The sequence below is a fragment of the Siniperca chuatsi genome, linkage group LG6 (genome assembly GCF_020085105.1).
Source record: "Siniperca chuatsi isolate FFG_IHB_CAS linkage group LG6, ASM2008510v1, whole genome shotgun sequence".
Taxonomy (NCBI): Eukaryota; Metazoa; Chordata; class Actinopteri; order Centrarchiformes; family Sinipercidae; genus Siniperca; species Siniperca chuatsi.
The window spans coordinates 21,958,654-21,985,496 of record NC_058047.1 but is presented as its reverse complement, the minus strand read 5'-3'; the positions used below and the strand labels follow the sequence as shown (position 1 = coordinate 21,985,496).

General features: G+C 40.3%; 2 protein-coding genes across 6 annotated transcripts in view; both read right to left on the bottom strand.

Moving 5' to 3' along the window:
• Positions 1-13,024, bottom strand: part of ddr2a (discoidin domain receptor tyrosine kinase 2a) — a 30,621-nt gene extending 17,597 nt beyond the window's left edge. For 2 of the 4 annotated variants that reach the window (XM_044200802.1, XM_044200805.1), the window contains exon 1: positions 12,869-13,024. The gene's annotated coding sequence lies outside the window, so the exon portion shown is untranslated. Of the gene's footprint in view, positions 1-2,085; positions 2,105-10,479; positions 10,571-12,868 lie in introns of those variants that run through there. The other 2 variants (XM_044200803.1, XM_044200804.1) reach the window with 2 other exon arrangements.
• Positions 13,025-14,853: 1,829 nt separating this feature from the next.
• On the bottom strand, positions 14,854-26,418 carry uap1 (UDP-N-acetylglucosamine pyrophosphorylase 1). Of its 2 annotated transcripts, XM_044200800.1 has the most exons (11): positions 26,293-26,418; positions 25,004-25,318; positions 23,731-23,935; positions 22,906-23,081; positions 22,625-22,797; positions 19,419-19,612; positions 19,079-19,219; positions 17,072-17,260; positions 16,781-16,822; positions 15,692-15,758; positions 14,854-15,564 (listed from the first exon to the last, which is right to left on the bottom strand). In XM_044200800.1, exons 2-11 carry the CDS (start codon positions 25,284-25,286, stop codon positions 15,472-15,474), a joined length of 1,563 nt encoding a protein of 520 aa, XP_044056735.1. In that variant the 5' UTR covers positions 25,287-25,318; positions 26,293-26,418; the 3' UTR covers positions 14,854-15,471. The 2 variants fall into 2 exon arrangements, with proteins under 2 accessions (XP_044056735.1, XP_044056736.1); XM_044200801.1 differs by lacking the exon at positions 16,781-16,822.
• Between the last annotated feature and the right edge of the window lie 425 nt (positions 26,419-26,843).

Sequence of the window (26,843 nt, the reverse complement as noted above, 5' to 3'; positions counted from 1 at the left end):
GTTATCTAAACCCAATTACACATGACACAAAACAAAACTACCAGAGCACTGTGGGAATTTTCACAGAGAGACATCAGTGTGTGTGTGTGTGTCAGACATTTCCTGGTCCTCATCACTGGCCAAAAACAACATTTTCCTGACATTTCCCCATTGAAATAACAGAAGGATCAGCAGCATGTTGCTCAGAGCTGCACTGCCCCGGTCTGGTCAATAGGACAAGACTGGCCTACAGTACAGGCCTTCATTCACATACTGTTCAATCTGCTGTCAATGGTTGTACAGTATTGTACTATAAAGGCCATATGCCTCATTGCTTTTATTCAGCAGGGGATCTCCACCAGCAGTAAGATTGTCTGTTAACGCTCCAGTTAACCTCTTTCCAAATTAACCTCTGACATATATGAAGTGCAGGTTCACATATGCTACACACTGTCTATGGGAAACAAATCCAGACCTGTTTATTTTGAGCTCATGCCCAAATTTCACAAATTTCAGCTTTCCACATTGCCTAGCTACAATGATTGGACACGTGCATTTGGAAAAATGAAAAATGTGTTGGAAAACACTGATATTTACTGATTTGTTTTTTCCATAGATAAGTGCTGTGGATGAAGATTGATTCTCCAAAGTCTCTTGAATTAAGAGCCAAATGCTCGAGCTGACCTTTAAAGCTGTCCTGTACTAAAAACAATCTCAATCTAATCTTGTGCGACCAGCTGAGATGGTCCACCCACTGAATTTTTTGACACTAATTATGGTCTGACTTGCCCCTTTCATTGTGCCTTCACACATAATCTAATTGCTTTTCTTACTTCCATTTCCTGCATCTTCAGGTTATAGCCACTTCCCACTGAGACTCCTTTACTAAGCTTAACTCTTCTTGGCTTTTCATAGCTAATGAAACACAAACACATGATGGCTTGTGTGCATTGGAAGTCAAAAATGTGTTGGTGAACATTTATGTAAAGGCTGCCTGTGTTGTACAGGGGAGGAGAGCTGACCTTTGGTTCTACATTTGGAGACTCTCAAAGGACCATACTGGTGTGTTTGCATGTTTTAGCCCATTTACTGCTAATCACATACATTTTATATTACTACTCACCATTTTCCAAAGCATGCCATAACTGGAGAAGGGGGTGAGTCTCCCAGTCTTTAACATTTTTACTAAGTTTTTACTGCCATACTAAGAAAAACCTGTTTAATTCAGATAAGAGCATGGTCTATCCTCAGGCGTCACCCTCATGCCTAATATACTTTTTTATTTAGGGTTTTAGGGGTTTGCTCCAAGTGTTAAGGATCTAAGACTAGCAAAGTTGTCTCTTTATTTTTCATCTGCTCAACAAATTTGTTTCCTTGTATGCATTGCATGAGCATCACCAAGTCTTCAGACTTTTACTCTTGTTAGATTGATAAATGCATTTTATTGCCCAGGCAGCCATTTTTGGTTCATGTTAATACAGTAAGAAAAAAATACTTGCAGAGATTTGGATAGACCCTAATGGTGCACCCTTATCTTCAATAATAATCACTGCATTAGCTGCAGTAACACACAAAACTGTGCCAAAAAATAAAAACTACAAAATATTAATTCTGATAAATTACCTGTCTCAAGTAAATTTGGGGCCTCTCCATGTTGATTTTAATACTGCATTGACATGTGCTGAGTCCTGTGACTGCCTAGATAGGAAAAATGCTTTTATCAGTCTTAAAGGCTTTGGAAAGTGGCTGGCTTTAATGTAAACTGTACGTAATTTGTAGAAAATGGGATCAGTTGGTGTGAAAATACAATAGTCTTTGGGGAAAAAAACTTTAAAGGCTTTTTAAAAAATGTTTAGACCCTTAAATGATTTATATAGGATATTATTTAAGACATGACATTATTTGTTTTATCCTCACAGTTAAAGGCACAAATATGAGATCCAAGCCATTGTTGATATTCTTATACTCGGAGTATATGTTAAGTTGAGTGTACCAGAAACTGTCTAGATGATCATGGTTTAGTGACTGTTAAAATGTGGAGATGGATTTCCTGTGTATCACTTGTATTGCTAAAGCCTCCTCTGGTTCCAGCTTTGTTCTCAGTACCTGTATGAAGTGAACAGCTGTTATTCCACCACTGCCCTCCGTTACAGTAACATCAGTCAGCAGCACTGGAGTTACAGGCACAGGTTCTCAGCTCTGGAAACTTCTCTCCATTCTCGTCTTACAGAAACACAGCAGGAAAAACTTATTCATGTCCTATCTCGGTTTCAAAAAGTGTCTAGTCCAGCATTTTTTCCTTTTCACTTTCAATGACACATTTCAAACTTTTTAGGGAAAAACTGTAATAAGCTTATGAAAGCACTGTCAAATCATCTGAAGGGTTACATTTCAACTTATTGTGTATACATTTCAAAAGTGTCCATAGCCTTTTATTTATTATGCTCTCGCTGTCATCAAACAAACAAAGCTGTCTCATTTCATAATGAACTATACTTGATTCCGGCAATCATTTCAAACAAATAGGTGCAACTTTATGCTTGAAAAGTGGATACTGCTCTTTAAAATTAATTTCAACAGCTACGTTTTGTAGTAACACTGACTTTTCTGACCTGAAAACACAAGCAGTAACAGTGAAAGAGAGATGGGGGGATTGAAGACAGAGGACCGCAACGAGGACCAGCTGCACAAACCCTTCATTGGTGAATTTATTCTCATAGCTCCTGAGAGACGGTGCAGGAAAAAGACAGGCGATCTAGGTCACATAGCCTTCCTCACCTGAATGTCAGAGCAGAGCACAGAGAGCTGTACAGTAAGTTTGACCTGTGAGCCCTTGTTATTTAGCATGGAGAAGCATATACTATGGGCCAGTGAATGAGTAATGCTTCAAAGGTTTTTGAAATTCTCTAAGTGAGGTGAAATTATGGAAAAAAATGTCTGCTTCCAGGTGCTGAAAGTTTGGTATTTTACTGCTAATTAAACAATTCATTCAGCACAGCGAGCAGACACCAACAGGCAGAGTTTGGTTTGGATATCACTGGTCTGAGGTAAAGTCTGCTCTCTTCGGTAACCATGGCGCCCAGGTAAACTGGGTCCACCTACTTTTGGAGGAGTGTTGTGCTCACAGGCTGCTAACTAATGAACCAATGAAGGCAGTCCAACGTAAACATGTAAAAGGAGAAACACTGGAGGAAAAGTAGGGGGGAAAGGAGATGATGAGATGGGGGAGAAGTGCAAGGTGTAAGGGGGTGTAAAGATGCAACTCTGGGCTTTAGCTGGGGGGGTCAAAACAGGGCAGAGGCATGTACGTGATACAGATGCCTGTCCACAAACAGGGATAATTGTAAAGAGTGGGTTTTGCCTCAAAGTGAGTCCAGAGACCTTCAAGGATCTTAGGTTGGTAGTGAGGCTAATGTTGCATTACCTGACTTTCTGGCCACTGGATATTACACAGTGAGAGAATACATGTGAATGTGTTCACTGATAGAGCTGTATTTGTGCACTTTGCAAAATGCATAAAAAAGGGCATCCCTGTCTGACGTGTCTAATGAGGGATCCTTGGCATCAAAAAAATATTGTCAGAGGGTCTTATTAATACAATTTTGCTATCAACACTGATTAAAAGTACAATATATAGACATTCATTGTAATACACTAAATTATATTATGTGTATTGAAGATTGTCCCACATGTACATATGTTGTTTTTAGCCCTGGAGATGGCAATGTTTTTTGTTTTTTGTTTGTCGGTCGGTCCACTGCTTTGGTCCTTAGTACTAATTAGCAAATGTTAGCATGCTAACATGCTAAACTAGGATGGTCAACATGGTAAACATTATATACCTGCTTAACATTGTCGTTGTGAGCATGCTAGCATTCCGACATTAGCATTTAGCTCAAAGTACCTAAGTACAGCCTCACGGAGATGCTAATGTGGCTGTAGACTCTAAGTCAAGTTCTAAATTCAGCTTGACGTGAAAAAATCTCCCGCATTTCATACAGGGCAGCTAACCTTCATGAAAGTCTATACCACAACACAGCACACTCTAGAGTTACCTATCAAAATAAACCAAAGTCAGGTCCACTGACACTTCTAAAAGCTTTCAGAAAAGGAACGAAAAATAAACTTGAGCTGAAAGTGTATAAAGAAATCAAAACAAGGTCCTTTAAAGTGGAGAAGCATGTTTGACACATTTCAGAAGACCAAGGGAGCATTTTCTCATCAAACACAAGTCAAAGTGTTACAGGTTGTTGTGTGAGAGCAAGCACAGCTAGAGGATGAGAAGACACAGAAGAATGAGAATGAAAAAATGACTTCACCAATTTGTTACTATAAAGAATGACAGCAACGTAACAGAGCACTGGTTGAGGTCCCACCTTTACTGTGCTGTACCTCCAGACTATATGTTAGAAATGTCTGGGTAATAATTCATAAAGGAAAGTTGGCCTCATATATCCCGACGTACTTTTCTGTCCCTCAGTTAAATATATGGTTGACACATTATAAAATGAGCATCCAAAGACTTTAGTTCATATTATATTACCAATAATTCTCTAATATGCAAGTGTTAAATGTAAACACATTCCTCGTGCCCAGGGAACTTTGATCACCAGGCCTCACCCTCAGGCCAGTTAAGACTGAGGCTGCTCTGGTCAGAGGCCCCTCGGCACCAGCTTCATTGGCCTCATGGATATTTAAAAGAAGGCTAAGTGTGTTTGTGTGTATTTCATATCATTTAAATGTGTGCGTACTGAGCAATATAAGCTTAAATAGGATGCATATGTGAGTGCATATTTTAAAAATACATGTAAAGTCAATAATTTAGAGGCAAAATAAAGTTAGTTAGACCTACTTTTCAAAATTTCTCAAAATATTTTCATAACTAACAGTATATTATAGCCTGAGAGCCATTTACAGAACTGTTACTTTCTCCCAGCGGATCACATATAAAAACAAAACCATATGTGGTAAATGTTTCCAAATGTGGTGGCAAATTACTGTATCTACTGTACCAGTGGGAGTTATGGCATGTCATTTTATGTTAAACACAATATCTAACATGTCATTTACCCACTCAGACTAATGTATGTCTCCAGATATATTCATAGTTTTGTTATGATATATAGCACTCAGTCACAGCACCATTCAGATATTAGGTATTACAGAAAGAACAAAGTTTGACTGGACCTTTGTTTGACTTCAGACAGGTTATTAGAAACATCAAATGTTGATAGGCAGCAAGCAGAGTTTATTGAATCAACTTGGAGCAGAACGTTCCTGAATAGAACAACTATTGACTTGAATTTCTACTTCTGGGGGGAAAAGTCTGTGCCTCATAAATATCAGCTCCCTCTTGGCTAGTTCAGGAAGTGGTGAAGGACAGATACTCCCCTCAGAAACCCATGAGCCCACAGAGCTCAACCAAGAAACACACACAGATACTGCACCTACATTTTTGAATCAGAAGGACGAATTTAATGCGTTGGAGATTCACTGATGATTTGTACAACTCACAAGAAAGGTCATAAATAACTATTCTTGCAACTTTAATGGATATCAATGGCTAATCGTCTTACAACCCCAGGAACTTGAAACACTCTCATGCATTTAGCAAGAGCTCATTGCCATGTCCTCCAGCAGAACTCTCACTGCAAACCGGATAGCGGTTTTATTTTGTTTTCCCAGGCTTTTTTGTTTGTATAAATAATCCGATTTTTCTTGGGAGGGTCGAGCCCAGCACACAGAGTATCGTTGGTGTACCACCTGGTCCTGCACCCTGGGAAAGCCTGCAAAGTCAATACACAGGTTTACTTGGCTCTGTTCCCTGCCTCTGTCTCTCTCACATGCACACACAAACACACACAGCAGCGTCAACACTTGCCTCTGCAGAAGATTGAGCAACCAGTGATCTGGTTGAGAACATCTGGTGATATCAGGAAGACGGGAAGAGAGCTACTTAGATGATTATCCTCAGTCATAATCGCAACGCTCAGACACAGGTCATATTTTCTGTTAAACTGTGGGAATTCACATTGATCACAATCTGAAATGTTATTACAACGTTTTGGCATAATTAGAATAACAATGTGACAAGTTCATTTGCAAGTTAAACATCATATGTTAAACATATTACAATTAATGTTGGATTCCTGCTTTTTCATCTACCCACGACTCATGTACTTGATGAATGCAACTTATAATCAGCGCAGTGTATTTTTCTTGTTACACTGCATTGATTGTCAAGAGATTCTCCAGTCCATCGTTGCAGTTATAACTGCAGTTTGAAAGCCAATTTATGTTTTGTAACCTAACAGGACTAAGAGTCTACAATTGTGCTAGCAGCTCAGTGAGGCAGGTATAATGTTTACCATGTTCACCATCTTATTTTAGCGTCATCCTGAGGTAAACATGAATGTCTGTACAAAATTTCATGACAATCCATCTAATAGTTATTGTGACATTTTAGTCTGGACCAAAGTGCTGGACAAAGACTAAAAACTTCCTCATCAAACTGAAAGTTTGAATACTGATAAATCTTCTGACTACAAATCCACAAGAATATACAGTATAACATTATATTACACAAGGTTAAAAATTCAAAGGTAACTAATAATAAATTATAACTACTTGGCAAGTATGGCACATAATTGCTTACATTTCTTAACAGAGAATGTTAGCTTTTAGCTCTATCTGGTACCATAAATGTATGGTGTGTGGCGTTGGGTGGCCTGGTGGTAAAGACCCAAACCATATAACCACAACATCCCCGGTTCAGTTCCAGCTGGGGACCTTTGTTGTATGTCATACCTCTTTATTCCCCATTATTTCCTGACTGCCTCTGTGCTATCAAATGTTCAATAATGGCAAAAAAAACCACACACACAGAAAAACAAGCTAAAATGACCAAAATGTGTTGTCCCTGTTAAATAACCAATTAATAATAGTACACATACTGGGTATATGAGCTGCTAAAGACAAAGCAGGTCGAATTTGCAGGAATTCAAATAATATCAACAAAAAATTTAACTCAACGCAGAAATCATGCCTAGGCCTCAAAGCTATAAACTGCATATACAGTATATATAAGGGTGTGTGTGTGTTTATGTGCACTGTTGGTGCTGGGCCTGATTGCTATACAGTGTGCCCATATGCTATGCGCCATAACCATCCACATGTGCTTTCTATTATATCCTCTTGTTTCTCCCCGAAGGCTGTAACATAGCATCGCAGATATTTGATTTTTATGGGAATGCATGAAATCCGAATCACATTTCCCAATCAGACCCAGGTGGAGCCATGTAAACACACAGCAGTAAAATCCGTGAGTGAGGCATGCGCGCACGCACACACACACACACGTAATTACATTTTCTTGACTGGAAGACAAAACTGCACAGAAAACAATCCGCTATTGTTTGGGTAAGATGTGACACCTGGGGAGAAGTGTTTCAGTCCACAGCTTAATTGTAGGATATGTTACACCACATATGCACACGTAATGATATACAAGGCATATTTTCAGTGTTGCTCTATGATAGAGTGGATAAAAACAAGAATCTGCTTCGTCAGCAATAGTTTTACAGTAACATGAAACCAAAAGCTGAAAAGCTAAGGTCATGTACTGCTTCACAGGCTGGGCTGCACTGCTTTAAATCCATCTGGTGAATCTTGTCTGTACCCTCTTTTGTGTTATGTCCTGCTGTATAGAAATGTGCTTGCTCGTCTACAAGGATGTCAGAGCAACACTGCAGGAGCTGACATGGGGGGCTTAAAGGTGGGCCCTCAAGAATACACTCACTGTAATGACACTCTACTATACCATGTACTGAAGCAGAGGTTAAGGTTTGTTTAACTGCTCTAACTGTAACTGCTGTTCTTGAGGTTAGACAGTCTCCAGCAGGAGCACACCTGCTCCTCACTGATGGTGCCATTAAGGACCTATAGTTGCCTGAGGACATGAACTGTTCAAGCCAGTGTGCAGGTGCTCGTAAAGGCCACCAGCTGATGTTTAGTGGCCACAAGGGAAAAAGAAAGTGAGAAACTGCAGGAGAGGCTGTGGGCCCACTTACTTCACCTGTAAATACTCACAGACGGATTCAGCACTGTATTTTCTCTATCCGCAAAACCTACCAAATATTTTAATAAAGATTTATAAAACTGTCAATTGTGAATATTGTGCAATGACAAGGGTTGTGTAAGTTATGTAAGGAGAGTAGCCTAAAACTCTTTGACTAGAAATCTATTTTGATTGAATATCCAGGCTCTGAACTTTACAGCTACACTGTAAGATTGGAAAAACACCGGTTCATGCCAAGAAGCTCTTTTTTTCCATTTCCCCCGTTAGAGCAGAGGTCCATCCCCGGCACGCTGCTTAAATCAAGAGCATTTGTGCAGTCAACTAAGACGAGAAGTGCTTTCTTCAATTTCAACAGAAAAAGTACACCTATATTCTTAAACGACCCATATAATCACTTAACGCATCTTAGAACCCCGTTATAATATACATTCACCACTCTTCGAACTAGGTGGAGGAGTTTTACCTTTGTTGAGGAGAATATCGTGTTCTATTTGATCATGTTCTGCTCCATTCTGCAGTAGTATGTGTAAGTAGTAGCTTACTGCTGTAGCTGATCAAGGTGAAGGCCCCCTCAAAAGAGTCACAGTATAAATCTCAGGAGTTGTGAGATGATTAATGGGGTAGGGAAAAAAGAAAAGAAGGTCTGCTACACAAATTTCTATATTTTTTCCTTTTCTCTAATCGTTTCTTTTGGGAGGGGGTTATTGGATAATTTGAACAGTTATTGAAATTAAACAACCTGAGAAGTTTAGAGGGGAAATGTCTCTTTGGTGGAACAACTCATAGACATCTGAAACGTGACCATGGGCCCCAGACGGACACTGCTTTTCATTTTTAAATAAGGAGCCACAAGCCAAATAGGTTGGAAAGCACTGGTTTAATCTTTAATGTGTGGTTTTAATAAACTTATTATTATGTTTTTATCGTAAAATCTTAATCTGAAAGGTAACTAGTAACTATAGCTGTCAGATAAATGTGGAGTAGTGGAGTTAAAAAGTACAATAGTTCCCTCTGAAATGTAGTCAAGTGTAAGTGTAAAGAAGAAGAAAATAGAAATATTCCAGTATCCAGTATCTCAAAATTGTGCTTAAGTGCAGTACTTGAGTAAATGTACTTTTCACCACTGGAAACACATAATTCCACTCAATAGACATTCAAATAAAAAACAGTTGAAACAACAGAGCAGATAGTAACAGTTCTAAAATTAAAAGGCCGATGTTGTCCATACAGCCTGATACGTCAGTAGTGACAACTCATTCACTGCCCAGGCTGTCATTTGTACACAGTGGTAGCCTGCAGCGCGTCCTGAGGTTCTTTTGATGTTGAAATATGACCTCAGCTCTTCCCTGACAGCCTGTAATTAGGGAAGACAGGGGAAACTGAGAGACGGCGAGGTGGAGAGACAGATAATAAGCTTTAGAGAAACAGACAAACAAAGACAGACTGCCACTTGTAAACAGGAGAGAGAGAACGAGGAAAAACAGAGGCCACATCTGCAAACACAGAGGAGGATTTAGGCACTGACAACTGTGCATTGATGTGTATGTGCATCTATCTTTTAGCTCCTCCATTTTGTTTTTGTGATTCGACCAGCCTTCTCTGGATCAAAGCAGTGGCCCAATATTAACATTAACAATTAGGTTAACATCCACAGTGGAAAATATCACAGAAGAAATTACATTTCTGTCATATTTCCTGTCACTGGAGCTAAATCACCTCTGGTTTTGGAAGCAGACCTCAAGTCAGAGGCAAAAAAGTAATTCAAGCTCAGAAATAAGAGGACAAAATGCCGTCTGCTTTAGGCTACGAGTAATCTAATCCCCCTCAAACGATAGGTGATGAGTGGGGTGCTGGTTTGGGCAGGGTCAAAGTTCAAGCACATGTGGGATACAGAGTCAACAGCGCAGTATTTAAGGGATGATCTTCCCTGAAATGCTGCTATTTATACCAAATTACAGCATGCACCTCAGCTAGTGAGTGCGCAGCTGGTTTTCAGAAGCATTGATTTGAAAACACTTTCAATCAAACAACGTCTGCGTCGAGTTACAGCTAAGCTAAGTAAGCACCGGGTGCCTCCAGTGCAGTGTTTTGAATGTGGGGTTGAAATTACAGCCTTTGCTGTGGTGTGTGATTAGAGTCTGTATGTGAGGATGTCAGTCAGCCTGCAGACTCTGGAGGGAAGGGTTGCTAATTGAAATGACATGTCAGAAAGATGCAATGATAACACACTCCTAAAGTGGTTCCTCTATACTCTCTCTCTCTCTCATTCTATCTATCCCTGTGTGTGTGTGTGTGTGTGTGTGTGTGTGTGTGTGTGTGTGTGTGTGTGTGTGTGTGTGTGTGTGTGTGTGTGTGTGTGTGTGTGTGTGTGTGTGTGTGTGTGTGTGTGTGTGTTTTAGCCTATAGTATATGTGTGTACATACTTGTGCACCAATATCAGACTACAGCCAGATAATGAAGTGATGGCGTGGGATCAAATCCCCCTTGAACGTTCTCTTGCTCTCCGTTTTCCAACTGTCCGAAAAAATAAAAAACACTACATGTGAGAACATTATCCACTACACTCTGACATCCACCACAGTCATTTCATATATTTCCCTTTCATAAACAATAACTCCTCCATTTTGCGTTGACAAAGAGCTTATTTGCTCTGATAAAGATGGTTTCCAATTTACGCATCCAGCCTTGAGAGCACGCAACAAAAAGGCTGTGAAGGAAAAATCCACGCTCATAAATCCTCAATCTGTGGTGATCAGTACGTTCCTGGACTTAATTTGTGGTCAAGTTTTGTAATTTCACTTTTTGTTTTCCTTGACTTGCCTTGTCTACGTGTACTTCCATTACTTCTTTGTTCCCAAGAATTCGGCACTGCACAGAGAAAAAAGCCTGCACTTGGGTGAATAGGGGAGAACTGGTAGCAGAATAAGAGTAACAAAGTAAAAATAAGTTACATTCCTCATTAAAATCACAACATATCATGGCCTTGTGCTGCATTCTGCTTAACCATCCGTGGATTTCTATCTGAATATTGAACATGAACATGAATATTGAACATTTCTAAAGAAATGACAAATGTTCACTATTGATGTTTTAGTGCTAGATAGAAACGTTTTACACAATATTGTAGATGAAGAAAATCTGCTGATCTGACATCGTGTCATCTACAGTACGTTTTGTGAATAATAAGGTTGACCAGAAGTGCATAGCACACTCAAAAACAGTGTTTAAGCATTTTAAGGTAGATTTTCTCTTTGAATCTTGTAAAAGACTAATTTGCTTAGTTCCATGAAGTCTGGACATTTAAAGCTATATTCTGTCTCAATATCTCAGCACAAAAATAAAAAGTAAACCTTTCTGAAACTCCTGCCTGCCAGCCAGCAGCTAATGATTATACAGTATGTATACTTTTATATACTTTTCTATTAATCAATTGAATATTAAATCTAAAAAATATACTAAATAATTGTAAATTTAGATTACAATGACGTAAAATTGAGAAAAGGATCATACTGGAGAGGCTGGAAACAACAAATGTTTGGGATTTTTGTGTGCTAAATGACATGCAATTAACCTGAACATTTGTCACTGATTAAATTTCTATCAGTTGAGTTCCACTAACGACAACATTAAAAAAACAAAGAGCAGCCATATGCACAGATATTAAACCTGCCTACTTACTGTAGTCACATACACACACACACACAGCCACCAAGAGCAACCTAAGCATCACCTTGATCTCTCTATAACAATGATTCCATTGATCAGTGCCACCTCTCCTGAGGCTGCCATTGACTGTTCAGGTCGTCGAGTGCCCGGTCAAATGTCAGAGCTGTGAGCTCATACATATTCTCAACTCTTCAGATGAGTGTCGAGTTGAGTTACCAAATAACTTCAGCAAGGTAGAAAAGAGGCCTCTGTGTGGACATCAGCAACATACCACAGGAGGATACTTACATACCACCTACGTAACACCTACATAACACTGAGGAACATACACACCACCTCCATGACACAAAAGCAGGACGTTTACTGGGGGGACGGAAATCTTTTTCAAAGCTGTAACTTGAGTATTCAACATTTCATAAGCTGACCACAGTAAACTTTGAGAGAATCTAAGTGGCTATAAATCACTCAGTTGTTTAACTTTTCCAAAACATGCTCCTAACTACTCTGCCACAATAAAGCAAACAAAAATGTGGGTGAGCTTGATGTAAGGCGCTCAAATAAGAGTCACATCATTTTCACATTAGTTACACTTCTTTTGTCGCTTGTGAAAAAAGGAGCTGGTGCCGTACTGCCCAATGGAGAGGCATTTGTATGATGCAGTAAACACTCCAACCTCCAGACAGCCAAAATCACACTTAAATCATTAAAGCTCTGGCATGTATGTTATTTGAACTTATTAAGGAAGGCGCTGAATTTGATATAGAATGAAAAAGTATTGTTTAATGGTTGAAGAGATTTAGAAAGAGAGGCTTCCATCATTTATATTCTTTTCTTGAACCCTGATCATCATTTCAAGTGAAAAGGTGTTTAAATGAAGGAATGAGCCAGCAAAGTAAAACAGTGTGTAATAGCCTCAGTTTGAAACCGCTGGATCTGCAAACAGCAGCTACTTCACACAAAAGGTACATGGAGTTCAAACATGCAACTAAGCCTCCCACTATGAAACACTTCAAGGGGACTTTAAGGTACTCTCTCATAGGCTTCAAGAAAAGTGGTCAGAGTTTGAAGTCCTAACTTTACAGTCCAAACAATTATATGAAACGAGACGTGTTTTGGCAAAAGGTGTAAAAGAAAAGGATGACTTACTTGTCTTATGTCTTATCCTTTCAGACCATTTGTTCAGAGATTATTCCAGTGAGAGTCAAGACGGCTGGATGTTACAATCCGAGCCCTTCTCTCTCTCTCTTGCTCACTCTATCACTCTCTGTCAGCCGCCTTCACCAGGGCTCAGTGGGCTGATGTAAGACACCCCTGCACATAGGAAAAAAAGAGAGGGAGAGGAGAGAAAGAGAGAGAGAGGGAGGCAGAAAAAAAACCCTTCACATTCTGTGGATTCTTGGGAGCATGCCAAAGTCCCAGAATTCCACATGCCACACATAAGGTTTCAATTAAGGCCAAATCCAATGCTCAATCAGAAAGCTTTCTTCCTCCTGAAAAGAGCCTTTCTTTTGACAGCTAGAGGCTGAAGCAACCATAATTCAAGGTAATATTTGTGCTGCTGTCCTCAGAAGTCATTTCTCTGTCATTTTATAACAAATTTATAGAAAGCGTTTGTTGCTACTGTATCACAATTTTTCAAATCAAGCATGCATTTCAAATTTTCACACTTTATACTTTATTTTATACTGTAGATCTGTCTGATCAGTGTGATCATATAAATTAAAATACTGATCTTTGACTGTGCTAGAAACACTCAAGAAGCAACTTCTTTATTGAACTCAGTGCCACCAACACCACAGTTCGTCACAGCCTTAATAGTCAAACCAGACCCATGAAAAGTGTGAGTCAAGTGTCAGAGAGAGGTTGTCCTCTAATGTGTGTGTTTCGGTGCTGATGTGGCCCATGAACCGTTTGACCAGACTGAAGAAATTAAATGGTTATTTGGAAACGTTCATTCAAAGACACTGTGACTTTAGTGTTTCCTTATTTCTTGATGTGCAAAAGTTGTCTGTAGTGTTTCCTGATGAGGAAGCCACAGTATCCTGCAGTGATGTGACTCCAATTGGCTGCAAGGAATTTATTGGAATGTAAGGATTTTATTGTCTTCTTGAATGGAGATTTTCTTCAGCTGCTTTTACACATTTTTAGGCATGTTAGCCCTCTAGGGTTGGCAATGTTGGTCTGTCGGTTCACCACTTTTGTCCAGACTGAAACATCTCAACAACTATTGGATGGATTGCCATGACATTTTCTACAGACATTAATGGTCCCCAGAGGATGAAGCCTCTTGACTTTGGTGACCCCCTGACTTTTCCTCTAGCATCTGAGGTTGACATTTGTGGTCTGAGTGAAATATCTCGATAACTGGATTGCCGTGAAATTTGATACACACATTCATGTTTCCCTCAGGATGAACTGTGATAACTTTGGTGATGCCTTATGCACTTTGTGTTCAGTGCTAATGCAAATGTTAGCATGCCAACACACTAAACTAAGATGGTGAACATGGTAAGAATTGTACCTGCTACATAACATCAACATGTTAGCATTGTCACAGCCAGTATGTGCCATGCTAGTGATAGCAGTTAGCTCAAAGCACTGCTGTGCCAACGTACAGCTTCACAGAGCTGCTAGCACGACTGTAGAGTCTCATTACACATTGAACAGAACTTCATATTCAGATTTCATAAAGTTTTTCACAGTACATTAAATGTATACAAAGATCCATATATAGACTAGGACACCCTCAAAGTAAGTGTTTTTCTGCTAAAGTACCCATACTCCAGTTATTTCACATCGTAATGCAGTTATGGAGCTGAAGAGCAAGAAAGAAAATGAGTCAGAAAGGAGCCACAAAGAATATTTCCTGAATAGCTGCAGCAGCATTGCATGCTCTGGCCCATCTTAAACATAAACCATGTGCTGGAAACTCTGATTCAAGACATCAGAAGCTATAATGCAAAAAACACACCCTGCAGACACAGGCCGGTGAAACACACACATATTGTTCGCTGATTTGTCAGAAAACCTGCTAATACTTATTTTTAAAAGGCAAATGTTTTTATGCACAAGTGTGCCCACACACACAACCACAACACACTGCAGAGCAAATATATAGACAACACATTCAGTAGGTTTTCCAAGTAAGAAATTTCTTTAATAAAGACAATAGAAATCATAGCATCTCTTAAAGCTGAGTAATATCTAATCTTCAATGATTGCAAGCAGAAAAGAAGCAGATATTATAAATACCCCCCACAGCCCGCACCATGTACCTTGATTACATGCTAGTAGGAAACAAGTTTCTGATCATTTCATCTCAGTCCAATGCTGTATAAAAATCACCAGGTAAAATGAGTAGATGGCAATTTCCACCTATAGAGCATCTGTCAGTACATATAAAAATAAGTCTCATAAGCAAAATAAATAGATTCACCAGAAGACTGCTTTATCCAGCAGTGCGACACAGATTCTGTCCATCTCATGCTGTGTTCAAGTGCTCTTCAAAACAAATATGAACCAAGTATGACATCAACATACAAAGCAAAGAAAACTTGGCGCTGAAAAGTAAACGATAGACTTTATCTTGTTCATTCTTTTTGGACGGGACAGCCTCTTTCATGAACACATGCACGCAACATTTGTTATTGCACGGCGATGACATCACAGTTTCTCCCCGATAACATTGAGAGACAAAGGGAGGTTGGTCTTTGGGTTGTCCCTTTGTCTCCATCTCTCCCCTTCATTGTCTAAACTCCGTTCTTCACCAGCTCGTGGACCCCATGCTCGTCGATCGTCAGGGTTGGATGAAACCCTCGTCCTTTCACCAACTTTTCAAGACCCTTAAAGTAGTAAACGATACCATTGGGACATTGTTAGTGGGTGTACTGATTGATTATTTCAAGTCGACAGCAGGGACAGAGCAACATCTGGAGTTTCCATTTAATACAGTAGGCCTTGCCTCCTTACCTCTCCCCCATAGGACACCAGCGGGGAGATCTCACATTTGATTGGCAGGTCTGTTCCGTCCTTCAGGCTGCGTTGGAAAAGGAACAAATTCAGGGAGGATCAGAAGAAGAAAAAATGAAACAGAATGGGTGATGCTCTCATGAAAAGGCAGAGGGACTGTAGTTGAAAGAAGCAGCTGTACATCCTTGACACAGCTGTTCTTCTACTGCGGCTTGTGATTAGAGTTCAAAGGCAAAGAATCAGAGCTTCATCATTCCCAAACATGACCAGTGATTAGTCTGACCCGTAACAGACTTCCTCTAGAAGAAAACAGATGAATGAAAGGCAATGTGGGGTTATCTCCTCCAAGTGCTTCTGAAAAACTGGAGGAACTTTCCACCATATTGCCACCACTCAACTTGTTTATTTCTAGATCCAGATAACAATCACCAATCACACATCAGGTACTTCAGGTGTTTTCTAAGCAGCTGCCCACACAGCTGTATCATGAGAATGAAGGAAAAGCTGAATGATTGAGGAAAAAGCACACCCTTTAAAAAGAGCCTGAATAACATTCATGGGTGCCATGAATGTTATTGAAGCACATGCTCATTTTAATTCTAAAAAACAAGCAGGTGGATTTAAACTCAAAAGCAAACTTGCAAGCAATGAATGGCTGGCCTTGTCGTAATTATTTCACACACAAATCAACAGGTTCATCATCTATTGCAAAATTGTCACTGAAAGTGTAACTGGTGCCCATTACCCGACATGCAATACATTAAGTGTATTAGTAGCAACCATCTGAGGGGGAAATGATCTGTCGGCAGGTCATTATGACTGTACATCATCTGACCAGCACACTAAGAGGACTGCGTTTTCAGTCATCTAAACTGATCCTCTCTGTCATTTCCTTCATTACAACTGACTGTAAAGAGACAGAAAAATGGCTGCCGACTGGCATGTGTTCCTCTTTTCAGTGGCAATAAAGGAAAGGCGACATCAAGGATCAGCAGTAATGTTATATAGTGTTAACACGTCTGAGCGAGAGGGAAAGAAAGCCAAAACCCCATCACCATGCACTCAATACTGCAGGGGGATAATAATTACTTTCTGTTGCCATCATCTGTGACACTGCCTGCTGCTCCGTCTCTGGAAACATTGCATGGGACACACAGGAGCAAGACCAAGCATGAGAGAGGGGGGAGTGAGAGTGTGAGGCTAAAATAATATGATGTCTATAACACAAACAAACAAAAAAAAAAAGCCAATGCATATAGTTTGTACACAGTGTGAGGAGTGTTGGGAAGGTGGGAATGACCACGAGGAACCCGTTTTTGTGTTCATGCCAAACATGATATGTGTGTGTCATGTGAGGTGGCATGACATGGCTGTGGTCACCTGGGTATGGCGGGCACACGTCTGCCATTCTCGTCAATGAAGTGGCCCCCAGCATTAAGCACCCAGCGGTGGTGGAGGGACATGAGGGCATGTCTGGCTGTGGTGGGCGTGTCCTTTCCGTCCTGACAGTCTGCATTCTTCAGTGGGGAGAACTCATCCTCCCGCAGCACCTCGTACACAGCAAATGTCCTGATGGACACACACAGCAGCATGTCAGCACACAAGCAAACAAACCAAAGGGTAGACAATGGTACAGAGTCTTGGTATGACAAGCAATCATACCATACCCAGCCTAAAGCTGAAACAATCAGTCGATTTACAGAAAGGTGATTGGCATGAAAAGGTGTATCTTGTCTGTCCAATAATCTACAAATTTGGTGATTTTTTTCTTTTTTTATATATATATATAAACTGAAAGATTATTGTTCCTTTCCTTCATAAGCTAAATAAACCATTTAAAATCCCATTGGTTATCTCAAAAATGCCACACAGCTGAAAGGGCTGTTTTTCTTAACTCATGAAAAGTTGACATTTTGGAGATATACCGTTTCATAGGATAGCAATGATCTATTACTCATCATCACGGCATTTGCCCCACGACCAACACTGAGGTGCTGTTGAGCAAGGCATAATCCCTAACTGCACCGATGGAGCTGTTCAGTGGCCACAAATCAGACTGTTATACTGGGCAGCTTTCAGGTGTGAATGTGTGTAACTGCGTGAACAAGAATAAACAAAGTGTTCCTGAAATAAGAGCATTGTCCTTGGTGAAACCCTGGCTAAATAAAAGTAAAAAAAATTGTTAAACCCTCCAGCTGGCACCAAAGGCACAATTAACAGGTCAATATCAGAAAAATATGGTCAATTAATAAATAGGCTATAGAGAGAGAGTCATCATGTGAACTTACAGGTATTCATTAAACAACAGCCTGTGACAAACAATTAATTGAGCTTTGGTATGGCTATATTAAGAAAACTGGATACTGCAGTCCAAGATGCCGTCCCATTCATTCCTATGAAAGTTGCACACTGGTGCAATCATTTTAGTCATTTCACAGTGTTTGTGACACTCAGAAAAATGTATCCATTGTTTTATCTATTGTTCCTACAATATCGAGTGTGGCCAATACACCAAAATCACCTCAGAGACCAGCGTTGCTCCTGGAGGCTTGATCCAAACTAATCAGGCCAAGTGCTCTATTACAAAATAAAGAGTCAAAAAGTATGCATTACATAGTGGAAGCAAATTAAATATGCATTATCAACCCTTGGCTTGTGAATAGTAAACAAATGTGTATGTTTTTTGACTGAGACGTACATAATATATGGCACGTGTGGCCACACAACAGACTATGAGAGCCTCGACCAAACAGCACAGAGAAAGAACAGAGAAAAGTCGGACTTTATAAAAACTGGCTGCAAAGTGAGTCAGCCCATCTGGATTCTGCTAAAGCTGCCAGTCTGCCAGTCCGGGCACAACTGTAATCCATCTCCTCAGCAACACCAAACTATTTCTCATCCTTTTTACTTTGAAATACAGCTAATAAACCTCGAAGGAAGCTGGACATGTCTGCAGTGCTTTTCCATCAGTCAATCATTACAGGAATCCTTTCATTAGATGTATAGTTCTATTAGTAGTGGCGTGACTCAAAGCTGATGTCATGTAACACTGGAGGAGGTGGAATGAGTGAACAGCTCATAAACCTCCATCCTCCTGCAGAGAGCTTGGCAGGCTCAGCCTGCTGGACCAGACCTTGGCTGGTGGATAGGGATCGGGACTGGAAAAAGGGGTTGGTTCATGCATGGAAGGACAGATCAAGGACCAGTCAAACCCCAGGCCTGAAGCCTGCCAGAAGAACATATGTACTCTAGCCACCTCGCAAAAGGAGCATAAGATATTCATTGTATTCTTAGTACTTTAAGGCCTTTTAGTTTGAGGTGAGAGGCTGTCTTCTGATGCTGTCACACACTCTGTGCCCTCTATGGAAAAAACTCTCTGTAACTCACTTGGCAAACTGGAAGATGTCAAAGACGAACTTTTCCATTTTAATCCCATTTGGTTTGTCGGGTTTGATTAGTTGACCCTCCGAATCCACATATGGGATCTTCTTCTGGGCCACGTGGTGCTGCAGCTTTGGTTCGTACTTCCTGATATATAAACAGAGGGGAAAAAAATTCTGGTTAATTGCAGCACATTTACTTTATAATGATGTTGAGTGGCTGTTCTTGCTACAAGAAATCGCAACTACTGAAAAACAAATGAATATATTTCGACAGAAGAGCACAAACTACATGCAAGGCTAAAAAAAAAAAAAGTGTGCGTATGTTCAGTGCACGTTAGTCTTACTGTACTACGTCTCGGAGGAAGGAGAAGCTGAAGTAGTGATTGGCCACGTTTCCTGCGTTGAACATCAGTCGGCCGTCAGCGCTGCGCATCTCAGCAGTTGCCAGGGTGATCTCGCTGTACTCCACCACCTGATAATGCCCATCCACCTTGCAGACCACACCCACTGCCTCTGTCGGATTGGTTTTCTCCACAACCTGGAAACCATGTCACAGGTCAAAAACTGTTGTTAACTATTAACACATTAAATCCATGTGTCATATCTGTCACATATAAAAAATATGCAACAAAACAATACAAAAACATTCCCTGATGTTCCCCTTTCATCACATCTTCTGTAATAGTGGCAGAAATGAAATACATAATAGCTGGTAAATAACGAATTTATCAAAATGGGACTTGTGACATTGCTCTTTAAAAAGGGGGCAAAATAACAGAGGTAGGAGTAAAAAAAAAGTTTAGGTAAGTTTAACATTTAAATAAGAAGAATTGCTATGAAAGGGTCAGATTTTCTTAAGTGTATTCCACTTTATACAGCCAGTAAGTTAAAGTCTGCATTGAATGAAAAAAAAAAAAAACCCTCTCCCCATCTGTTGGTTGCTAATGACAGAGTGGAGTCCTGATGAGGGGGTTGGTCAACGGGGTGGAGTGAGGGGTTGGGGCGGTGGTGAAGCCACATGAACTGTAGCACAGCTTAGTAATTTATGATGGGAGGGTGGAACTCTGCTCTGATCTGATCCTTCCATCTCTGTTCCACCGCACAACTCATAATGTCAAACAGGAGCGGGGTCTGGTCTTAAGTTCCACACAGTTAAATATTTCAATCTATTCTGTGTTAGCTGGAAAATACACACAGAATGATAAAAAGCATTTCAGTGTGGTACTGCTGAGAAATAACGTGCCTAGAAACAGGCAGTCTGAGTTGGTAACAAGAGCTTCAGACACACTCCGGATATCTAACGAACATGACCTCATTTACATGTGATTTTAAAGAAGAAGTGGAAGCAAAACTGTGATAAAATTAACTCAAGAAAACTTGACTGTATTTTGATGAAGTTGCCATGGCAGGTAACATTGTTTCAAAATAAAATTAGGAGGACCTGGCAGCAACAGTTAGGCAACAATGTATGAATAACTCTAAGATCATAACTTATTGCCCAAGCAGGAGCTCTCGGACCTCAACAACATACTGTATTTGGACTTTAAGACCAACTCCTGCTGCCTATGCACCACTATCACTCATTTAAGTCCTGATAGTTTAAGGTCTCCTCTCTGGTTTATTGTTTATTGCTATTTATATCTCCTATTAGTGGCGACCTTGACAACAACTACTCAAACAACTTTTACAGCAGGAGACCCAACTGATAAACAGCAACAGGCCAATCAGTGTTCAACCAGCACAACCAACAAGTCACTCCCAACTCCACCCAGTGCAGTTTTTTTGGAATACTGACTGTATTTTTTCCTATTTAGGTCCTTGTCACTGATAAATCAGGGAATGATGTACAGTTGTATTTCACCGGCCAGCTGCTACTTTTCGGTGGGGGTTCGGTGGGGGAGCATGCTTACAGCTTCGGTGGGGGAGCATGACACACACACGTTCATGTCATGAGCAAAGGCTGTCCAATCAAACAGTAGGAGGCTAATACTAATATGTATAATCACTACAGTACCATCAGAAAATATCTACAGTTAAACCCTTTTGATGGTCTTGTTCACAGTCTGGCTCCCTAAGCTTTAAGAGAATTGTTGTCCCTTAGGCATCCAACAAGATCAAAACAAGCAACAGTATCACAGAACTTGTATTTAGTGTTGCTTTATAAGTAGTCTATACTGTATATATACACAGTATATGGTAAGACAGAATATAAATTGTAATGTAATGTGTGATGTAAATTTGGATTGTAGCTATATATAGTGTGATGTGTTGCTTTGTATTGTCCTTCTTGATTAACTAAATTTGAAGGAAGGAACAAGTCACTGTAACAACACAGGACAAGACTGACTAAACCAGCTTTGCCGGTGGATCTTCTTTCTAAAAACTTATCTCAAACAGATGGGCCTGTTCTGTGAGGCGTATCCAAACTATTCCATGTACAGTTTGTTGGCTGTACTGATGCATATTACTAGCCAAACAAAATGAGAGGATTATGAAAAAAAAAGAAAAACATTATAATTAATCATGAATATGGTTTATTTACTAGTGGAAAAAGTTTCCAGTTCAAACGTTGTACTGTTTCCAAAATGAAAGCACACTCTGTCCAAAGAAAATGTTTAGGAAAAAGTGGCATCTCCACATCACACTCATGTTATCTAAGACCATGATGAAAAGTGAAGGAAGATTCTGGGCTCAACCCTCAAATTTCCTAGAAAGCTGTAATGAATTTCTTGCTCAAGAAGACTACAGGAGGAGACAAAGCAGCCTATATCTCCACCCAGTGGTGAGTTGTGGAGCATGCAGCTGTCTAGAAACTGACAGTTGTTACAGTGACAGCAAACTGGCCACACCTTTTAATAGAAGACAGACACACGCACACAAAAGATATGAATCAACATTAACCACCATTTAGGACCTCCTAGAATTAAAAAAACTAGACTGACAGGCTGGATCACATTCAGCCCTTATGGCTTGGCTACTAACGAAGTTTGTTCGTTTGTAACAATCTTACCCTATTTGATTTGGTTATAATCATTGTGTGCATGCATCCTTACAATATTATTAAGACTTCTTGGTCTGATAAAAGGTAACTCAGCTTATTAGTGTTGCAGGTGCACAATAGTGAGGGATCATTGTATCAAACAACTGACAGGAATATAACAGGCCTGCTGCTCAACCTGCTGCTGCGTCAACCTTTGTTAATTTTTCTTCCCTTAAAATGTAGCATCTGATATGAAAGAAAGACTTTTTTTTAATGCTAAGTAGAAAACAACTAATGACCATTATTATGGCAAAAATAAATGTAAAAGGTGACACTTTAGGCAACATCATGATTCAGGGTGGCTGATTCTTTAAAAGTAACACTATGAACACACAACATTAAGATATTTAAAATTAAAAAATGTCGGCCCCACAATCTCTGATGATTCAGTTTTATACCTAATTAGCACAACAATTTATTTTAGGACACATTTGAAATGCTTAAAAAGTGCTGCAGAGAGCCTGTATCAGAAAAAAAAAAGAGACAGAAAGAGCAGGAGGTGTGACCAACCTTAGCTCCACAGTCCGCTCCCTTTTGCACACAGAAACCAACAAAGGAGGGGTCTGCCACTTTGACCAGGATGTTATCTACACAATACACATGGATGGACTCAATGCCCCTCCTCTCCATGTCATCCATGATGCCCTGGTTCCCAAGGGCTCTGTAAAGACCCCCATTCCCATCTGAAATACAAACACAGACACACTCGCTTGAAACACACAAACTCCACACAGCAAATAAGACACAACGAATGAATGGAAGCAAAAGGCACAAATCCTGAGTGGGCTTACCAGGCGCCATGGAGAGCTTTCCTTTGTTCTCCAGGATGATCTTGCCTTTGTAGTCCATGGCTGGTAGCATGCCCTGCTGAAAGAAGACGATGTTGTTCTTGTCCAAGCCAAAATAGTTATGTCGAGAGAAGTAGTCCTTGGTGGACTCCATTGTCCTGCCGCTGGTCATGATGTACCTGAAGGCAACATAGAAGGAACTTAGTACTGATTCATGCATTATTTGTTTTCATCTCTATTTTAAATCATTTATACAACAAGTGTGAAATGGGTACATGCCTTGGAAAACCCTCCAAAGTAAATAAAAATTCTCTTTTATTTTTTAAGTACTGTAGAAAATGTATTCAGTGACTATTCACAAGAACAAGACTTACAAGAAAGCTGACGTCAGCCAGAGACATATGACGTTTAAGTATATGACAGAAAATAAAAATGTAACAACTGCTTTACAGAATCAGACCTGCTGAGGTCATTATGACATTTCTGACATAATTTTCAGAAACTAATTAGTCTTATAAAGACTTTATGCACTCCCCTGCCTTCCTGGAATCTCCCTCTTTCAAATTATCAAACTGTTCTTGGATCTGCTCTACAGGGAACTAATCCTTTTCCAGTAAAACAACTTCCTTGACTGAGAGTTTCCTTTGATACTGTCAGTGATTTGACCCAGTTAATCATGCAAAAACAACTCTCATTACGAATAGAGAGACAGTTTGTGGTAGCTTAGATCTGTTTGTTTGTTTTTTTCCAAATAAAACTGCAATTCAACTGACAGGCACACTAACTAAATGCCTCAGTCATCTCTTCCTACATAATATGATGTCTTACCAGGGAATACAGCACTTGATTTTGTGCTGCTGCTCAGCCAGCTGTTGCAGCTTCAATATGCGTTCGGCCTGGATCTGAAAGAGGGTTTTGTGGGACGGCAGGCCCACGTCGTACATGCCTTTGGGGTAAGAGACCCCCAGTCTGGTTCCCTGGCCCCCAGCCAGCAGCAGGGCCGCCACTTTACTCTGAGAGATGCAGTGCAGACCTGAATGGGCACAGAGCAGGAATGTTTGAATTATCATAAATGTTACCAAGAATATGAGTCCTATAAAGTGTATTTAAGATAGTGAAACACATCTGGGACTACATATTAATATGATGACACATGAACTAGATACACTCGCACAATATCTAATCTCTAATGATGGCCATAGTGCATTCTAATTGCCTTTGGAAATACAAATTGTATAAATAACATCAAACAGAACCAAAACAATGCTGATAATATTTATCAATACAATTTATTAAGGCCAACATTTTATGACACGTTCTACAGGACTTTGGCAATGTGACATAATAAATTAGCCCTGAACTGAAATCTCATTACCTTTGATTGCTTTTATTGTGGTTCATTGGATTACAATAGTCCCAGTTTATCTTACATAAACTGCTGCTACGTGACTTGATATGAAACACTCTTTCCACTTATGACTGTCCAAAGACAAGCTTAATACCAGTGGACTGAGTGGCCTGCTAGACTTTGACAACTCTCCCAACCCCCCCCCCACACACACACACACAGATTTGGTCCCAACAGAGCAGAGTGACCTCATGAATGAGGCTCAAGCAGCAACTCTATTTACGTCAGGCCCAAATCAAAACCAGACATTCTCTGCTGCCCGCCTCCTCTGTCATCCTGCCCCAGGAAAAAACTCAACAGACTTGCTAAATGGTCAGACCCCCACTGCAAGGGTGATTGCGTAAAAATATAATGAACAACGCGAGTTGACTTTACTCATATGTAAAATCTACGCAGGAGACTGAGACAGGGAATAGTTTGAGAGTTTAGACAACCACACAGCAAGCAAAGAGGGAGTTTCTGATGATACTCATTGTGGACTTCTTGATAAGCTATTACATAAGGTTTCATTAAAAAGGCTGACTTTGTGTGGGCCTAAAATATCAGTAACACTAGTTCTCAGGACACCCACTGTTCCACCTCAACATTAAAGCATCTGAGTTACCATGTGATGTTTTAATCCCCTTTAGGCTTCCCAGTCTGATACCAAGAAAAACACTTTCTGGGGGCAGAAACACTTTTGATGGAGCTCACCTGTTTGCTCCCAGTCTTTAAGATTCTCCTTGTCCCTTGTCACACTCCCCAGCACCTCCCGGGGCACCGGCTCCATGCGGGCGTCCAACTTCTCGTGTTTGCTGCCGCTGGATGTCTCCATGGCATTCTTGAAGAATCCATTGATCTCCTGAAAGTCCATCCCCTGCAGTTCAAGGGTCAAGTTGGCCTGCTCATCAGGGCGCAGCTCGTTCCAGAAACGCAGGAGTTGAGACTGGTCAGCTTCAGCCAACCTCTGGGCGAGTCCGCTGGCACTTGGGTCCATGATGAACGGTGCTTTTGATTAACTCTGCCACACTGAAACAGATGAAAAAACACATATTACATATATTGGGTTTTAAGGCTGATATATTTATATATATTTTTTATACTAAATTTGATTGTGTTTAAGCAAAACAACTACGCAGGTTTAATCATAATGAAAGGAATTTGGTTTCCCCATCAGTTACATACCTGTCTCCTGGCCATAATGTAGGGAAATAACATTTTGGTTTGGTTGATGGCTAGTCAAAAATGTGTTAGGTGGGTTGGGTTATTCTGGTGAAAATTGGACTCATGACCTCAGTATTTCTACAATGCTGCTACTGCTGGTAAAACTAGCACAATCGGTGACAACATAGGCTAATGCAACGCTCAGCATGGCATTTGCATTTTATACTGGAACTGTTGGCAAAGCGTTGATTGAAGTAACTACTGGAATGTTTAATTAATGTCTTTGTTTGAACCCACACCCACAATGAGCAGCTTGCTGGACCAGAAAATCATCACACCACTGGTGTAGGGGAATTTTTAGCATTTGAATGGGATGCTGAGGGCTACAGCAACATACGCCAATAAATTAACTTTAAATTGATAGCTGTTAGACACTATCATGGTATAATTATTGTTATATATATTCATAATGCTTTCAAACTTTCTGTTTCCAGGAGGCTGTGTCAAGTCCTCAATAGGATTTTGATGTTGAGGCTATTCTTACCAAAACACAGCAGGCATTCCTCAGTTCACTCGTAGCAGAGAGAAATTCAGTATTAGCATGGTGTAGTATAATAGGCTGCTGTTACTAAGCTCTGCTATTCACAGTAAGCGCGTTTGCTATGTAAGCTAAATGTATCGGTCACTGTGTTTAGCCGCTGTCTTCAGCAGGAGCAGCGCGCGAGTGACAGCGGCACCAGAGCCCAGCAGCTACTAGCAGCTATCCGGCTAACTGTGGAGGAAACAGTTAGCTCGGTGACAACATAAGAGATAATATGAATGAGATATGAAGCTCTTACCTCTGACAAGTGCTCCTCTTGGGTTTAAGATCATTCAAGCCAGTCGTTGCGTGGTTTCTTGTACTGGTTAGGACGCCTCCCACCCGGACTACACCTCCTGCTACGTCACATTTGACGTGGCACTAGCTGCGCCGCCGAAAGTGTGTGTGTGTGTGCGTGTGTGTGTGTGTGCGCGCGCATGTGTGTGTGTGTGTGTGTGTGTGTGTGTGTGTGTGTGTGTGTGGTGCTGCTTTCATGTGCTCCTCGTAAATTTAAATCATCCTAATGTCAGAAAGAAGCGTGGCTGAGCCGAGCCTGTCCACATACCTAATCTAAAAGTGTTATTATTGTATTAACATATACATTCACAGGAGCAGTTTTTCATCTACTGCCCTCTGAACTATTGCAATTTTTAATTCATTATAAATCTTTAGATTATTGTTGCTAAATTCTTCATTCATAAGATGCCTCAACAAAAAGCCAATTTTGAGATTTTTTTTCTTACTGATGTGGACACTTATCTTACCTCTGTAAAGTAAACAAGAAAACAAAAAAGCTATGAAATGCATGAT